At 50.5% G+C, this 16,844-nt stretch overlaps 1 protein-coding gene across 2 annotated transcripts in view; it reads left to right on the top strand.

Moving 5' to 3' along the window:
- The window catches only part of HRAS (HRas proto-oncogene, GTPase), a 41,245-nt gene extending 32,072 nt beyond the window's left edge, over positions 1-9,173 (top strand). For both annotated transcript variants that reach the window (XM_061380204.1, XM_061380203.1), the window contains 4 exons: positions 3,465-3,643; positions 5,932-6,091; positions 6,599-6,723; positions 8,869-9,173. In XM_061380204.1, the coding sequence (XP_061236188.1) occupies positions 3,465-3,643; positions 5,932-6,091; positions 6,599-6,718 (459 nt within the window). In that variant the 3' untranslated portion in view covers positions 6,719-6,723; positions 8,869-9,173. The remainder of the gene's footprint in view (positions 1-3,464; positions 3,644-5,931; positions 6,092-6,598; positions 6,724-8,868) is intronic.
- Positions 9,174-16,844: the final 7,671 nt, after the last annotated feature.

The following is a 16,844-nucleotide window of genomic DNA, read 5'->3' as shown; positions in this document are numbered from 1 at the left end:
AGACTGGAAGGAGGGAAAGCACTTCAAAGCATGTGCTATTACATCATTTGGCCACGGTCACCTAGAAAGTCCATGGCGGAGACTGGAATTTAATTTAAGGGCTCCTGAGTCTCATTGCTGCACTTTGCTCAGGGATGCAGTTGCCTTCTTCCCTCCCTTTTCTTAGAAACCCACTCCAGGTTGGTTTTGGCAAAGGAACTGCTGGCAGAGAGAAACCTCCCTGGGGAGAGACATCTGCATGGATGGGTCCTCTCTTGGACTACAGGGTGGGCAGAGGGAGCTCTGACCCAGTGTACTGCGTTGGCATCCTGTCTTTTCTGTCTCCAGCTGCCTGCCCCTGTATGTACCCTGCAGGGAATTTTTCTCCATGTAAATAGGCAGCGGGGAATGTAAACCTTCCATGGCATTTCCCAGCACACTCTCTTCACGCTGCCTGCTCCTGCTGTGCCCTGGGAGATGCCTGCTCTCCTCCCTTGCTTTCTCCCAGCCCCACTCTGCTCTTCTCTTCCTAAAGCAGCCATGAGCTGCTCTTCACCTCTCTCGCCCCTGGTGCTTTTCCACTTGCAGTTCCCACCATCCCTGATGCCTTTGTAGCTCCCTTGCTTGTGCTCCGCATCCCCCACCCTGGCAATGTTCTCACTCATTCTAGGGTGACTCTTCTTAATTATGCTTAATTTTATGGGGATTTAGGATGCACAGAGAATTACCTGCCAGCTATATGAATGTGACCAACAAACCACCCTCCTGTGACTAAGCAGCTCTGGATCATGCCCAGGAGCTGACTCTGTTCAGCTGGCTAACAAACAGCACAGTAATGCTGAAATGAGCAGGATAAAAGGCAAAGGAAGGGAGTATACATGCATGGAGCAAAGGCGTTACCCATTGCTTAAATGAAATAAGCGCAGGTTGTCCTGCAAAGGGGAGGTGTGAGTGGGTCAGGGTGCACTGAGAAGATGCTCCCCAAGGCAGGAGGGATGCAGAAGAGAGTTTGTCCCCTCTCTGTGGCAGACCCCGACAGAGGGCCTGCTCTCCTCCTGCCCTCCTGATGCACTAGTGCAAATGTCTGGCTTTGTAATTCAGTGTTGGCCAACCTACAGCATGTACTCACATGCTTGCTCTTGGGCTCCTGATGAGCTTTAAGACCTTTACTTTGGATCAGGAGGGTCAAGACACCAAGGAAATGTATGCTACTGGCAGTGTCCCATGGTGAATCAGCAGGGATGAAGAGTTGGATTGTGTTGAGAAAAACACTGATTCATCTTCCATCTTCTAGCAGTGAGCTAGTAACGGCCTTCTCAAACCTCTGGTCATGTTCTGACTGTAACGTTTAACAAATGGACCTCTTTGCTGGTCCCTTAGCACACATGGGGTGCTCCCATCATCTGTCTGGGATCCTGAGTCTGAACCCCAAGTGGACATTGCTTTTGCTGCCTGGCACTTCATAGCTGGGTCCAGCCACTCTCTCTTGCACAGGAAGGTGAGGTAGGACGCAAGGGGCTGCAGAGGAGCACTGAGGCTGCAGGATGCTGGTGGCTGGTGGCAGCTACCCCTGCAGTAGCAGGCAGGTCACCTGGCAGTGTGGCAGAGATGGCTGAGCCGCCATCCCAAGTATCCCGAGAGGGGTTAGATGGAGCTGGACACAGAATAAGTGTGGGGAGAGCTTGTCCCCTTCCCCTGGAGAGCAGGGTACAAGGTTGATAATGCCTGTGCTGCACTAGTGAGCTGTCTGGCCTTACAAGGTAGGCTGTTGATGACCTGAGCTGAGATGTGGGATTGCTTCTCCATAGGTGTCCTGTCTGCTGATGAGGGCTCCTCTGACTGGGGACTTGGCAATTAGTTGTAAACATGTGTGCTGAGGCTGGTCCTTTGGATGCAAGCCAGGACACAGGGGTGGGAGGATGCTCTGCTGGGCAGAGCGGCACTGGGGTTCCTTGTGCCAGTCCCTGCCAAGCACTGGGACCCCAGAGGTGAAACCAGTGCTCTTTTACCTTGCACCAAGGAGGCTCCAGATACATTATTGATTAGAAATGGGAGTACATCCCTGCAGGGCAGCCTGCCAGTTGCCTTCAGAGTGGTTGGCTGGAAGCCAGCCCATCACTCCACACTTACTTCTGGCGGATCAGCAGTCCCCTATTTGGGAAGGCATGGCTGAGAAGGTTGTGGCAGAGCAGATCTCATCTCCGCTGATTTCACATCCCTCTCCATAAGGTGAAGAAAGACATTAATTAGCCCCAGAAGATGATGCTGTAGTAATGACCCAAAGGGTGGAGGCTGTGTTGGCCCCATTCCCTTTGTGTCCCACTGCTGGTTCTGTCAGTGACCTTTGCTGCATTGTCTGTCTGCAGACCTGCAGAGCTCATCTGATAACATTGCTGTGGTCTTCAGAAGAGCAGCAGACATTTGAATGAAATTAAACTGCAGCTGTAGCCTCTGCAAGTGGCTGCAGAGCACTGCTGTGGTCATGCTGCTGACTCACACCTTTTTCATACCTTTTACTTTGGTTTCCTTCTCGTGCTGGGAGTTGAGGATGCTGCCACCATGCCCAGGGAACAGCTGTTGGAGAGGGATGATGCTGTTGCTCCGTGCAGGGGCTGCCGCAGCAGCATCCCTGCTGATGAAACTGGCCACAGGAGAGAGGCACAGTGGGGAGGAGCGGTGTTTGAGGAGCCTGCTTTGACAATGAAACCTTTTGAGGGATGCCTGTGGTGATTTTCAGGCCTTCTCCAGCTTCGATAAGTTGCAGGGAAAACCCCCAACTTCAAAAGCACCTGCCTGGATAGTCCTTACCTCCTCTGGAGCCCTCTGGGCACAGACTGGTTGTGGGGAGCACCCTTCTCACAATGTGATTTCTTTCTATCTTGTTTTTCTCTCGTGTTTGAAGAAGAGGTTTGCCATCAAGTGCAGTTTGCAGCCTTACTGATGGCACATCACCTCGGGTGCTTGATCTGAGATGCATTGGAGGTGCTGGGTTTCTAGGTGATCTTAAACACCTTCCAGCCACAGATCCCAGATGGTGGCTGAGAGCCGTGACTGGCCAGTGTTGCCTTTCGTGTGCGTCCTCTTCCAGTACCTGGGCAGGGCTGGCAGCAGAAGGTATTAGCTGGGACTAAATAAAGCTCAGAAGAATAGTTGTCAAGTGCTATGCAGTGTGGTAGAGATGAAGCTGCCCCTGGTCTGCCAGAGGCAGGGCTGGGAATGGTAAGAGCAAGCCAGGGGCTGTCTTCTCTGTGGCTCTCCAGAGAAAGGTAAACCTACTCGGCTGCTCCTTTTTTCTTTTTTTCTTTCTTTCCTTTCCCTCCCATTTTGGAAGCAGATGGAGTCAGCTGTTCAATGGGAGCTTCACCCAGGCAGAGCATGACCTAGCATCTTCCCAGAGATGCACTGTCTGCATCCCTTCACTTGGGTGGACCCAGGCCCTCCTTTAACACAGCCTTCTCCCTTTCTCCCTCTTTCTTGGCCTGCAGGATTCCTACAGAAAGCAAGTCGTCATTGATGGAGAGACCTGCTTGTTAGACATCTTAGATACTGCAGGGCAAGAGGAGTACAGTGCCATGAGAGACCAGTACATGAGGACGGGGGAAGGATTCCTCTGCGTCTTTGCCATCAACAACACCAAGTCCTTTGAAGACATTCACCAGTACAGGTTGGTATCTGGGAAAGGGCCCCTTCTCCCTTGCCCTGTGCAAAGGGAAGGCCTTGCTGCTGTACCCTCCTGCCCTCCCTTTTAGATCAGGCCCCATGGTGGAAATGCTGGCTGCCGGCAAAGACAATTAGCTCAAGTGGTCATTCCCCAGGGAAGAGGTGAAGCAGACGGCTAATGTCAGTGACTCCAATAAAACCCATCCGAAGGGATTGCTTGTGGCCTTTGGAGAGTTGATAATGTAATGTTTAAGTGTTTATGGTGACTAGAGAGAGAGCTGATCCTCTCTGACCCCCTCCCTTCCCTCCCTAATTAATGGAATTGCTTTGTTAGTGCAGTCTATCTCAGTGACTTCTGCTGGGTCTGGGACCTGAGCGGTGAGGCTGGGAAGGGCAGGGGGGGCTGCTTCCCCTGCTGTCAGCTGTCGCAGTGAGGCTGCAGTCTGCTGGCTGCACACACGCAGGTAGAGGCAGTCCTGGCCCGTTACAGCTTGGTTTCAACCAGGGCAAGGATGAAGCAGGAGGAGAGTCAAAGCCCTGGCGAGGCGACTTGCCCAGGAGCGGCAAGTACTGGGAGGGCAGTGGCAGAGCAGGGACCCCATCCCGGTATGGTCCTATTTTGGCTGCACCCGTGCTTCTCTCCCCTGCTGCCATCACCCCTGCAAAGCTGGAGAGCCAAGGAGATGATAAAAATGCAATGGAAATCTTCCCTGGTTACCTTGATGGGAGGCATCTCTGTGCCGTATGCATTTATTTTGAGGCTTGGCTGGGATGAGAGGCACTTGCAGAGGATACAAGAGGTGGCTCTGCCTGTCCCCACTCTGTCCACTGCCCACCAAGGGGCCATGTACCCCAGCCCCTCATCATAAACCCAGGTCCCAGATAATCCTGCAGCTGTGAGTGCAGGCACATCCCTTCCTTGCTCCATAGTCATAGGTGCTGCTCTGAGCTGTTGAGGTGTCTCACTCACCAGTTAGCAGGCGTGTTCAGTGTAATAACTATATGGTTGGACTAATTTGGCTTGTTTCAGCTTAACTGGAGGACAAAGGATGGGATTTTCCTAAAGCACCTGAGGGATTCAGCAGTATTCATCCTTGTGCTGGGGCTGGTGCCTGTGAACCAGTCACAGGGTGGCTCGGTTTCAAGGCCTGGTTTTAATCATGATGTAAATCACTGGCTTTCATCTTGCTTTGCCTGTGCTTTTTGTGTTTTCACTTTTAAAAGAACATTCCCTAGAGAACTGCTGGCTCTCCCTCGTTTGTGACCATTAGGAGGTATCTCTTTTCAGCTAAGTGTAGCCTGCACACTAAATTTAGTACTTGCATTTGCTGATCAGGATGTTACATGGAACATTTAAGTGGGTTTATGGCGTATTGTACATACAGTCAGACTTCATTACCATGTTCTGCTCCATTAAAAAAAGATGATTGATGTTTTTATGTGTGATACGTGTCCAGCTGCTTTTAGATGGAAATTTGAATTCAATTAAAATGCAGGAATCAGCATTTAAAATAATGCTTTTATTAGTTAAATAAAACCATCTTAAATGTTCTGGATCCACGGGCAAGGAAAAGAGGCTGTTTTGCATCTGAAGTTAAATGATTTATTAAGCAAAGGAAGTTGTTATCTATCGGGAGGGAATTGAATTGATTGTCTGTAGTGATAATGGCCTTTAAGATTTTTAGAACTGGTAGATCTCATCCTCACCCACCTAGTTTTAAATCCAAGGTTGGAATGAAGAAGTGAGCAGTACGAATCTTTTGCTTCCCAGTTGGTTTCTCAACTTTGAGTGACCTGAACTAAACTGAAAGGAAGCAAATCCTGCCTCTGCATCTGCAGAAAAGATTATAGCTGCCAAAGCTGTTTTTTCAGCTCAGCAGATTCTGGTTGCAGGTGATGTTTTAAGTATTTTTTTAATCCCCATTCAGGGGGATTACTTGATCTAAAACGTTGGCAATAACACAGGTAACTGCTTGAGTATTCGTTTTTATTTAGCTTAACTATCTTAAGCTCATGTCTTATTATAGATCATCATTTCGAGTTGTGTTTTGTAAACAGTTGCAGTTAAAGAGCAGAAGTGTGTTCCATTTTCATTTGCAGAAGTGCCCTAGCTATTTTGCTGCTTACTCATGTGCTGCGGTCATTTACATTCTCCTGGATGCCCAACACAAGGCACTTGGCAGGAGCAAGGCGTACCTGTTGATGATTGACCAAGAAGCTGGTGGGGAATGTACTGGAGCTGACTCCTGATGCCTTTTCTCCCTTCACTTTAGCACCTCTTAACTCTTGCAGGGAGCAGATCAAGAGGGTGAAAGACTCAGATGATGTTCCCATGGTGCTGGTAGGGAATAAATGTGACCTCCCAGCACGGACAGTGGAAACCCGGCAAGCGCAGGACCTGGCCCGGAGTTATGGGATCCCCTACATAGAAACATCTGCCAAAACCAGACAGGTAGGAGGAGGGGTTTAACCAAAATCTTTGTTTCTTCTCTCCAGTGCTGTCCTGGAGAGGCAGGAATGGGCTGAGACCACCCTGCAGATAGGTGGGTGTAAGAGCCAGGGTTAGTTGCTTCCTCAGGTCTAAGTGCTCCATCAGGACATTCCCTCTCCAGCCTTGAGCCTCCAGTCTGGAGAAGTGCCTCATTTGTGGTTTGACAACAGTGAAGGGAGAATGCCTTCTCAGGATTTTCTCCAGGGTTCTGGAATAGCCCCATAGTCACTGCAGGTCAGCTAAGCTCAGGGTACTTGGCTAGCCTTATCCATGGTCTGTTTTGGCAGACCTACAGGCAGTGTATTCCCATGCCAGAAGGACCATATCGGGCTTCCAGAGCACAAAGGTGGAAATGGAGTAGCTGATACCTTCAGTGGTCTAGCGGTGGCTTTTCTCTTGGCTGGCGGACCTCATTCAGGCTGCTGAAACCCTGAACCTCAAGGGCTTCAAGAGATGCCTTTCTTCCAGGGCGTTGAAGATGCCTTCTACACCTTGGTGCGGGAGATCCGTCAGCACAAGCTGCGCAAGCTGAATCCCCCAGATGAGAGTGGCCCTGGCTGCATGAACTGTAAATGTGTGATATCGTGACTACGGTGAGTTTCGGAAGCAGGAGATGGGGTGCAGCAGGGTTATATTGGAAGCAGGAGATGGGGCTTAACACTTGAAGCAGGGCAGGAGGTGACTGCAGATGCACTCACCTGCAAACAAATGCAGCAGAAATAACTCCAGCAATGGTGTTGTTTTAATGACACGCGTTTTTGACTGAAATAGCATTTTCTGTCAAGATACAGGTAAGTCAAAATTCCCACTTTCCTGAGGAAGTGTGTAGCAGGAAAAGGGTGTTGCATATTTCCCCCTCATTTTGTGGAGCAAAATTATACAGAATTGAATAAAGAAAAAAGATACATGTTTTGTTGTGCTTCCCCTGGGAAAGCTTCTTTCCATGCTGACCCTCTGAGCAGGGACTTAAGCTGGTGTTGAAGGTGTGAAGGTGCATGGCTCACTGTGTGTTCACCAGACTGGCTGTAGAAGGGTTGAGATAAGAGCTGAGTGAGCTCATTGCCTACTGATGCACTCACATAAATTGTCTTGTCCTTAAGCTTCAGAGCAGACCTGTCTCATTGTGAAAGTTCTGTGTTCCTGGGAAGAGTTTTCCCCATTAGAGATATCCCCTGGGATATTTGGAACTGATGCAATGTTGAGAATTAGCTGTAAGGGGGCTGTTTTGCCTTTATAAATAGGGCATGCTGGAGCCAGAAAGTGGGGTGTTTTTTTCAGATTGCCTGTGTTCACTTGCCTGTTTTTCTTCTTTTTCTTTCCTTGTTTTTTGTTTTTTAATGATGAGTTTATTTAAACCATTGCAATCCTGCTGGATAGCAGTGAGGGAGAGCTCCTCTTGGTGTCCCTGCATAAGCCGCGTGGCCTTAAGCCAAATGCCTGGGAACATCTGGCTGCGTAACCACCTCCCATGGCAGAAATGGAGAGAGAAGCGGTTGGGAAGAGTACAGCAGGGAGATGTACATCTAAGGATGTCTAGGACTGGGGTGTGGGAGAAAAGCGTGCATGAACTTTGCACTTAAATGTCTTTTGGGGGTCTCCCACGCAGCCAGGCTGGCCCTTCACCCCTTTACACAACTGCTGGAGTCCTAAAGAGAAGTACTTAGTGTCCAGAGGAGGTGCTAAGAGGGACTCGCTGAGTGTGGAAATGGGCAGCTGGTTTTCCTCTGCTATTTCCTCTGAGCCAAAGGCTGTGAGCACACAGAGCTCTTCCCCCAAAAGAAGGAAAGAAATGTTTGGCAGCGTTTGCTTCCTCTGAGCAGAAACCCACCCAAGCACCGCACCCCTCTGCTCCCACCAGAAGTGTGTGTGAGGCCTCCCGGGGGCTAAGCCGAGTACTGTGCCCAGCACTTATCACTGCTGAGGGAGGCCTTCCAGATGTTTGGGTTCTCCAGATGTTCAGGAGCGTTTCCTGCGGATGGGGATGTGAGTTCAGGGCTCATTTCCTGCTTTGGCTCACAGCTGACGGCATGAGCTCCACACTGCTGCTCCCACTGCTCCCCTACGCTGACTGTTGGGAGCTTGGTCCCCATCACAGCCTGGTGGCCAGCACTAGCATATGCTGTGCCTTCAAAAAGAGGGGCAAGAAGGGGTGGGAAGGAATCTGTTGGAAATGCTCCCCTCTGTTAAGAGAGCATGCCCCGTGAGTTGCCCACATCATTTTCTGCTTAGGCAGAAACTGGAAACCAGGCATCCCAGCTTATTCTATCTGCAGTAGCCAAGAGAAGAGAGGGAGGTACATCAGGGTGCAAAAGGAGAAGCCAGGCAAGGACATGCTGTGTTTTGGGGAAGAGAAGGCTGTGTTGCATAGCCAGGGAGTCAGGGAAATCTGGCTGCATTTGCCCTGGCCTCACTTTGTGGTTCCCATTATCCCTGGAGGAGGGAGAAAGATCTCATCAAACATCACCCTTTCCCACAGTGAGGTTTGGACAGAGGCAGAAGGTCTGGTGAGACACCTGAGGCTCACCCATTACTCCACAGAGCATGTGCCTGTTCCCTTCAGTGCATGTGCAGATGCTTTGCTGAGCCAGGTCCAGACCTCCCAGACCTGTGTAGCCCTTTGCTTTCCCTCTGTGGGCATTAGTGGGGTCATCCCAGAATGCTGAGGGGTGGGTAATGGAAACAGCCCCTCTTGGTGCTGATGGTGAATGGGTGCTAATGAGCATCCTCTTTGGTTTCAGCTGATTGGACCGTGTCTTGGAGAGGTTCCCACTGTGCAGTGCGCAAGGAAAGAGGTGAAGTGAAGGAAGAAGCATACGGATTCAGAGGAGGAGTATAGGGGGAGAGGAAGAGGAGGAGGAAGAGGACAGGGGGAGCATGAGCACCTCCAAGGACTATCTCGCACTTCACCCAAGCCTGCGGCAAGCGACTTTTTCTGTTGTTTTTCTTTCCTCATCCCCTCCTCCTTTGGCCTCCTCCCACCCTGGCAACTGTACAAAGCCACAGATCGAATCACAGTAAATTATTATTTGATGGTCTCGACAAACCTTCTTGATGGCTCTGTCCTCCGTCCAGAGGGTGCTGCCACTGGTGCTCCGGGAGGATTGCTGGTGGCATGGGCAGGGAGGGAAGGGCATGGACTGAGGTCATGCTGCGGACTGTGAAGGTGAGCAGGATGGGGTGTCTTTCAAGGACAGAGCTGGTTTGTCTCCAGCAAGTTGTCATCATGTCCCTAAAAGCCTTTGCCTGTCCCAGGTTTTGGTAGGATCACCCTCGGTGCTCCCCTGGTGCTTTGCATTCAGCCTAGTCCTTGTGGGATTTTTTATGGCCTCAGATGTGATGCCTGGAAGGGAGATCTGAGAGCTGGGTTCACTTCAGCTGGTGCCAGTTTGTTTCTTCATTGATTCCTTATTTTTCCAGGCAGCTCTTTGCACAGCACCTCCCAAATGTTTGTGCTCCAGAGGCAGAATTCGGCCTTTCTGCTGCCTGCCAGTGCCTCTGCTAACACTGTAGAGAACATACACCTTGGGCTGCTCCATTCTGTCAGCAGTGTATAATGATATGCAAATCCTCACCTGCCCTATGCACGGTTAATTACTGCTGAGCACGTAGCAGAAGGGCTCTGCTGCACTGCAGACGGCTGGCTGGCTGCTCAACAACTAAGACTAAAGGATTCAGACTTTCAGTCACTGGGTTTAGGGTGGGTAAGAGTGGTTTGGATAAGGGCTAATTTCTTGAGAGCCCATCCTCACTCAGCCCTGCTCCTTTGGGATTTTTGCCCGTGGTTTTACTGGCTTCTCCCATGTGCCTTTCACTTGCAGGGCCAAGAGGAGGCATTGCACTCAGTGCAGCAGGCGGCCTGGTACTTGCTGCCTTTCCCTCTCCCAGAGTACTGCACAGACTAATTTAGCTGGTATCCCAAATTGAGAGCATCAGAGGAAGGTGATCCAGCCAAGTGTGGCCGGGAGGTGTTCTGCACAGGCTAGCCCAGGCCTGAAGAGGTGCTGGGTTCAGGAGCCAGGGCTGGCAGGGGTTAGGAGCGGCAGGAAAAGTGTGTGAGTCACACCTCACAGCTCAAAACCAATACAGAAACCCTGGTCGCCCTCAGCACAAAGCCACAGCCCACCCAGGGGCTACCAGCATCTGTGCAGGCAGCTCCTATCCCGCTCCTCATCCTCTGCCATGCCAGGCAGCAGCATTAAACTACAATGCTGCTTAGAGTTGCTGCCTTTCCTTTTGGCTGGGCAAGAGAGGACTTGTGCTTGCTTTTTGTACCTGTACTCCAAACTGCTGTGGGGAACAACCCCACCCTGGCTGCAGCTGCCTGGCACGCAGTTCCTGCAGGAGAAGGGCTGATCCCAGCTTTGGTTACCCAAAGGTAACTCCCTCTAGCTGGGAGTGCAGTTTGCAGTAGTGCCTGTCCCCATGATGGAGGACAGCTGAGATGCTGAGTCTGGTGTTACATGGTGGGGCTGGACCAGAAAACCTCCCCAGGTAGGTTGTTTCAAGTGTGAAGACTGCCAGTACGGGGTTTGTTCCCAAGTCAGCAGCTTGTGTGCAACTGCAGGCAGGGCTACTTCACCTCAACTGTTAATGTCTGGGGTGACGTGGGGGCCCTTGCTTGGTGGTGTTAGTGCACTAGGAACCTGGTGCTTGTTTTCTGCAATAGAGCTTATCTCCTCTTTCGCCAGGCCCTTGGTGATTGAAGGGATATTTGTATCTGGAGGGCTTCAGATGAGAAGTAACGCTGTGTTTGGAGCTCTCTTGGGGGCTGGACTCTGGATAGCTCTAACCACTGAGTATCTTCTTTCTGGTTGGAAGCCAGAGGCCAAAGTCAAGGACCAGGAGCCACAGTCAAGAGAGCTAAGGAGCTCTGGGGAGCACCAGGGGTGAGGTGTCTTCACAGAGCAAGCACCACCTGCAGTCACACAGAGCCCCTTCAGAGACTTCTCTGCACCCCTCAGGGTGAGGTATTCCAGCTTGCTCAGGAAAGCTCTAGGTCTGGTCAAGCCACATGTGTTATCTTAGCTGTTTGTGTGTCTTCTTGTTGCAAAATACTGTTGTTCCCTTGAGCCACTCCTCACGGCTGTATACTTCAAGTGGTGCCACTAACCAGCCCCTCTTTTCTACGGGCTGGTTATAGTCCTATTTTCTGTATGGCTAAATCAATGTGCTAGGAGTCACTAGGATTCTGCAGGTGGACCTAGAAGTTCTTCAGCAGCCAGGGTACACCTTCATCTCAGTGCAGGTGGTAGGACAGTGCTACAACAGGACAGCACTTCAGAATTCCATTAGGCAGGTAGGAGCTGGAACTGCAGGACCTGACTGATGGGTGGTGCTCTAATTCTAGCAGGTTGCAGACCAATCTCATTCATGTCGTGGATTGCACCCAGCACAAGCAAGGCAGCCAGCGCCCTTTGTCAAACAGTGCTGGTCAGTAACATGGCCATCTCAGGAGCTGGAAGCAGCACTAGTTAGCTTTTTGCTGTAATTAGAAGGTAACAAGAAACTCAGACTCTCAGGTCAGTGATCAAGTCCATGCTGAAAGTTGGAGGTAGGCTGGGAGCAAAAGGAGGTGCTAAAAGCTTGACACTATACCTCTTCCCCTGAAATTATGTATTAATGGTGTATTAATACAGTACTGCATCTTTGTTCCAGGAGGTTGGCTTCAGGAGAATCACGACAGATCTTCAGTGTGCAGTAAGATATGTCAGCTCTGATCTGATCTTCGGGGTAGACACAAACCAGATTGTATCACTTCACTAAGGTGGAGCTGTTACTTCGGACTTGGTGTTTCACTTGCTGACTTGGTGCTGGTAATGTGGGTACAGGTTAGCAGCTTGCTGGTCGTGACAGGCAGGAGGTCAGTACCTGAGATTACAATGTGTTCTCTGCTTGTTATTTGAACTTGAGTCTGAAAGCAGTATCAGAGTTACATTTTCATTAGAGTGAATGTAGGTCTGGAGAAGGAATTGCTGGCTTTGGAGTCAATTTAGTTGATTTTCCCCATCGTTACTTAGGGTGCATTTGTTCTAGAAGTACTTGGACTGGAAGATTTGATTTTTCAGATCCTGCAGTTGTTTCCCTTATGATAAAGAGTTAGTTGCCCATCTCAGTTCTGCTTCTGTGGCACAAGCTTTAGTAAGCAGAATGTACAGTTACTCTGAAAAGCCATTCCAGTTGCATAGCTGGAAGCTGCAGAAGCCCACAAAGGTAAGCTTTTTGCTATATTTGGGCAGATCAGCTCATATTTGGCGGCTGTGATGTCTTCAGGTAGTCATGACAAGGCTGGCCTAAATGTGGTGCTGTGCTGTGGATCTCGGGCAAGTGTGAACACCACCTCTAAGAAGGCTTCAGGCAGCATCGCACTGATTATCTGTTGAGGCTGCATCTCTGTGACGGAGGAGTGCCACCTTTGAACCTGTACTTAAATGATGGAATGGCTGTGAGGAGGTCTGGTCTGGCTGGGTCCAGATGTCTCAGGACTGATGTATCAGCTTTTCTTTCCCACATAATTCAAGCACCCCACACCCTATTACAGAAGGGCTGGGGCTCCAGGGACATCACAGCTGAGTCAACTGACAAAATTGCTTACAAGTCCTTGAAGATGCTGATTAAGTGCTGGAACAGATTTTTTGCCTTTTGGTCTGCGAGGCATTCCACAGGAGCCTATTCCTGAGCCAGCAGCGATGGTGACTCCAAAACACGAGCGCATGGTGCTTGTGGAAGGCTTTGCAAGCATCTGGGTCGAGTTTGCAGGAGCTGGCAGCCATGATTCATTGGTGGAGAGACACCTGATAGGCAAAGAGGGGGTAGCTGAATGAATGTCTTCAGTTTAATGGAGCAGCCCTGGCTAAATGCTGGCCTCATCCTACTTACTTGCAGTGTGGTTGGGTGAGGAGGAGCAGACCAGGTTTCCCTTCTGGACAACACTCCAGTCTGTTACTACAGACCTTTCCAGCTTGAGTGGTTCTTCTATATCATTTCTCCTTGGCTCCAACAAAGCCAACCATGCACAGGGCAGATGAGGATTTGCACTCCATCTATCTGCAGGTACCATTAGGGACCTGGTATCAGTTTTGGAGCAAGGATGGAAGTTTCTTACAGTTCATCTTTCTGTATATCTTACGAAGAACCTGTTTTATTGTGTGAAAGAATAGGGTGACTCCACTCCTTTGGACTCATTTCTTTGTGTGTGCCTTCAAAGCTATCTCCATTCTCATCTTGGGCTCTTTTGTAATTGCTGCCAGTGAGCAGGGATGCTCAAGGGGTGGGACCAGCTGCTGTGTCTCCCAGCAAGATGATGGCTGAGTTGTTTCAGCTCTGGTTTGCTTATCCTGTGCTGTCACGGTGCCTGTGTCCTGGCAGGTGAGCCTGACTGCCTTGCTACCAGGAGGATGCTAGTATATGCCCTGTGGGCTTCCTCAGCTGCCGAGGTTTGTACAGTTTGGGAAATGGTTTTGGGCAGACCTTCCTTTTTCAGCTGCTGGGCTATTTTCTCCATATGCTGGTTTATACCTAATGATGTACTGTAGAAAAGGGGTGGTGTTTCTCAGAGGATGGTGTGACACCAAACATCCTGGCTACCAGCAACTGGTGGGAGCTGGGTCGTGCAGATGGGCCTGGCTCAATGTGCAGCTTTGCTCCCTTTAGATCAGATGAGCCTTGTGGGTTGAGTACAGGGTGTATAGTTTAGAAGAGCCAAGGTACCGGCCCCAACCAAGGCTGCTGGGGCTTGGGCTACATGCTCTGCACTGTGTGCGCCCTTGCTGTGCTTCCCAGCTCCCAGCCTCCATGCCACAGCCCCTTTGCATCACTCCAGCAATACAGCAGCATGTGAGCACAGCAGCACGTGTGCATCATGCAACTACCACAGCAGCAGGTGAGCAGCACAGCAAGCCAAAGAAGAGGAAGACTCCCAGGCCCAGCCAAACTCTCCAGTATTGCCTCTGCCAAACAGGCCGGGGTGCAAAGCTGCCAGACACAGCTCACCCATCTCCCCCTGCTGCATCCCAGAACCAGCCCAAAGCCTTGCTCCCTCCCTCAGCCTGGCTTTGTTCCAGGCTCCACTTAGCATCAATTATTCAGCACTGACTTGCTGCTGTTTTGCAGAGGCACATAGCAGGGTTGCTGAGCTCTTAGCCGTTGTGGGTGGTGGGCAGGGAGGAGGATGAGGAGCACAGCCGTGGCTCGGAAGAGAGCCAGCGAGCGACAGGATGAGACGTGGTCTGCCTGCCCCAGCTCCTGGCACTGATGGTTTTGCTGTTGATGAGCCAGGAAGGACAGGAGCCATAGGAGGCTGCCAGGACACCAGAGGTGAGCACAGCTTGTGATGCCTGTGGGTCTCTGTTGAGTGGTTTCTGTGCAGGGACCAGCACAGGGACCAGGGAGCCAGAGAGCTGGTGTTAGGACTTGTCAGAAAGCTATGAGGAGCAACGGCTCCAACAGGTAAAGGAAGGGTTTAGTGGGAATACTAGTAAATGCTAAGCTCAGAGAGGCAGCAGGAGGACCTGGCTGACAAGGCCAGTTGGATTTAAGCAGCCTCTACAGAGTTCCATCTGCTGTACAGCTGTACAGCAAGTGGGTGAGTGGTAAGCTTGGGCTTAGAATCATAGAATAGTTAGGGTTGGAAAGGACCTTAAGATCATCAAGTTCCAAGCCCCCTGCCATGGGCAGGGACACCTCACACTAAACCATATCACCCAAGGCCTCATCCAACCTGGCCTTGAACACCACCAGGGATGGAGCATTCACAACCTCCCTGGGCAACCCATTCCAGTGCCTCACCACCCTAACAGGAAAGAATTTCCTCCTTATATCCAATCTAAACTTCCCCTGTTTAAGTTTTAACCCATTACCCCTTGTCCTATCACTACAGTCCCTAATGAACAGTCCCTTCCCAGCATCCCTATAGGCCCCCTTCAGATACTGGAAGTCTGCTATGAGGTCTCCACGCAGCCTTCTCTTCTCCAGGCTGAATAGTCCCAACTTTCTCAGCCTATCTTCATATGGGAGGTGCTCCAGTTCCCTGATCATCCTCGTGGCCCTCCTCTGGACTTGTTCCAACAGTTTCATGTCCTTTTTATGTTGAGGACACCAGCACTGCACACAATACCCCAGGTGAGGTCTCATGAGAGCAGAATAAAGGGGCAGGATCACCTCCTTCGACCTGCTGGTCATGCTCCTTTTGATGCAGCCCAGGATACAGTTGGCTTTCTGGGCTAGAAATACACAGCTATCCTGTTCTTGGTCCCCTATGAGCAGTAAATTATTATTTGATGGTCTTGATGGGGTGATGCATAGGGATGCCACATTCCCTGCACTGCCCTTCAGTCCTAGGGTGGCATGTAGCTAACTGTGGCCCATCCCTTTTGCTGTCAGTCTTTCTGGTAGAGACAAATGACCCTGTGTTTACTGTAACCATGTTGTTTAAGTACCAAATGGCACCTTTCTCACAGGGGAAACCATAATACTGCCCAAATTTAACATCCCAAAGACAACAGTACCATGTTTTTCCAATAACAGGCCGTTAAACTTAGGATGTGCCAGAGGTACTGCTCACACAGCCTGTTAAAATACATTTTCAGGTGTGAGCAGCACCACCTTAGGGTACCAGTAACTGGTGGACACATGACTCAGTCCTGACTCACACCTTGCCACTGGAGTTGCACCCGCCTGCCTTGCAAGGAGCTGTGGCTGCCGGCTCTGTCCCATCCCACCCTCCAGCGCTGCCTACAGGCAGGAAAACAAACTCCAACCCCAAAATATCATCCAAATGGGAGAGCTGCCACTGGCCTGTGCTGGGATGGATGTGCAGGCAGTAGGGCCAGCATGCTGCCCTTGGCTCAGTGAGCTGGGAGGGGACAGCAGGATGCAGGAAGAAAGTTTTCTTTCTGCTGATGCTGATGCTGGGATTGAACCTGGGCAGAAAAGCTGGGGAGGAAGGTGGGGATGGAGTAGGTTGGACCCACCGCAGCTGAAGCATGCCTGGTGAACCAAGCCAAAAGCCAGCAGGAGAAGGCAGCTGGTCTGCTGTAGCATCTGTCGCCGCAAGAAACCTCATGCAGTCTGATTTTATGCTAAACACCTTTAACTGTTATAATTACAACCATGTAAAACACAGCATCAAATACTCTGGACAGTCTGTGTGGATCGGTGTAAAAAGGAATGATTGGCTTCCCCCCCCCCCAAAAAAAAAAACAAACCCACGCCTTCCTTACAAAAGAAACCCACCAAAAAATAACAAAAGAAAAAAATTTGTTGGTTGTTTTTTTTAAGTAATAATTATAATACATTAGAAAGAGTCACGGAGGAAGCGTTCCACGCTGTAAACAAAAATAGCAATTAAAAAGAAAAGCAGATGGTAGCCAGGCTCTTCAAGGCCATGGCCAAGAGACCTCACCTCAACCACCATCCTGTGCTGGAGCTGATCCCCAGCGCCAGTTCCCGTGGCTCCTGCTGCCCACTGGTGCCACAGCCACTCAAAGTGCTCAATTACAGAAAAACCCCAAAACAAACAAGAACAAACCCCAAACCCACAACATTGGTCTTTAAAACTACATAGAGGGCTGGAGGGCAAGGATGGGGAGAGTGGGGAAGCTGTTTTCCTGAGTTTGCTCACGGTAAGAGAGGCTTTTGTTAAGGGGCTGAGGCTGCTGTAGGAGACTGGGGCAGGGGTGTGAGTGGCTTGGGCCAGTTATTTGCTCTGCTGAGCTGC

Source organism: Neopsephotus bourkii, unplaced genomic scaffold, assembly GCF_033783945.1.
Source record: "Neopsephotus bourkii isolate Nb327-2 ecotype Australia unplaced genomic scaffold, CSIRO-AGI_Nbou_v1 NB_1792, whole genome shotgun sequence".
NCBI lineage: Eukaryota > Metazoa > Chordata > Aves > Psittaciformes > Psittacidae > Neopsephotus > Neopsephotus bourkii.
Note: the sequence above shows the minus strand (reverse complement) of the source record. Positions and strands in the feature narration are given on the sequence as shown.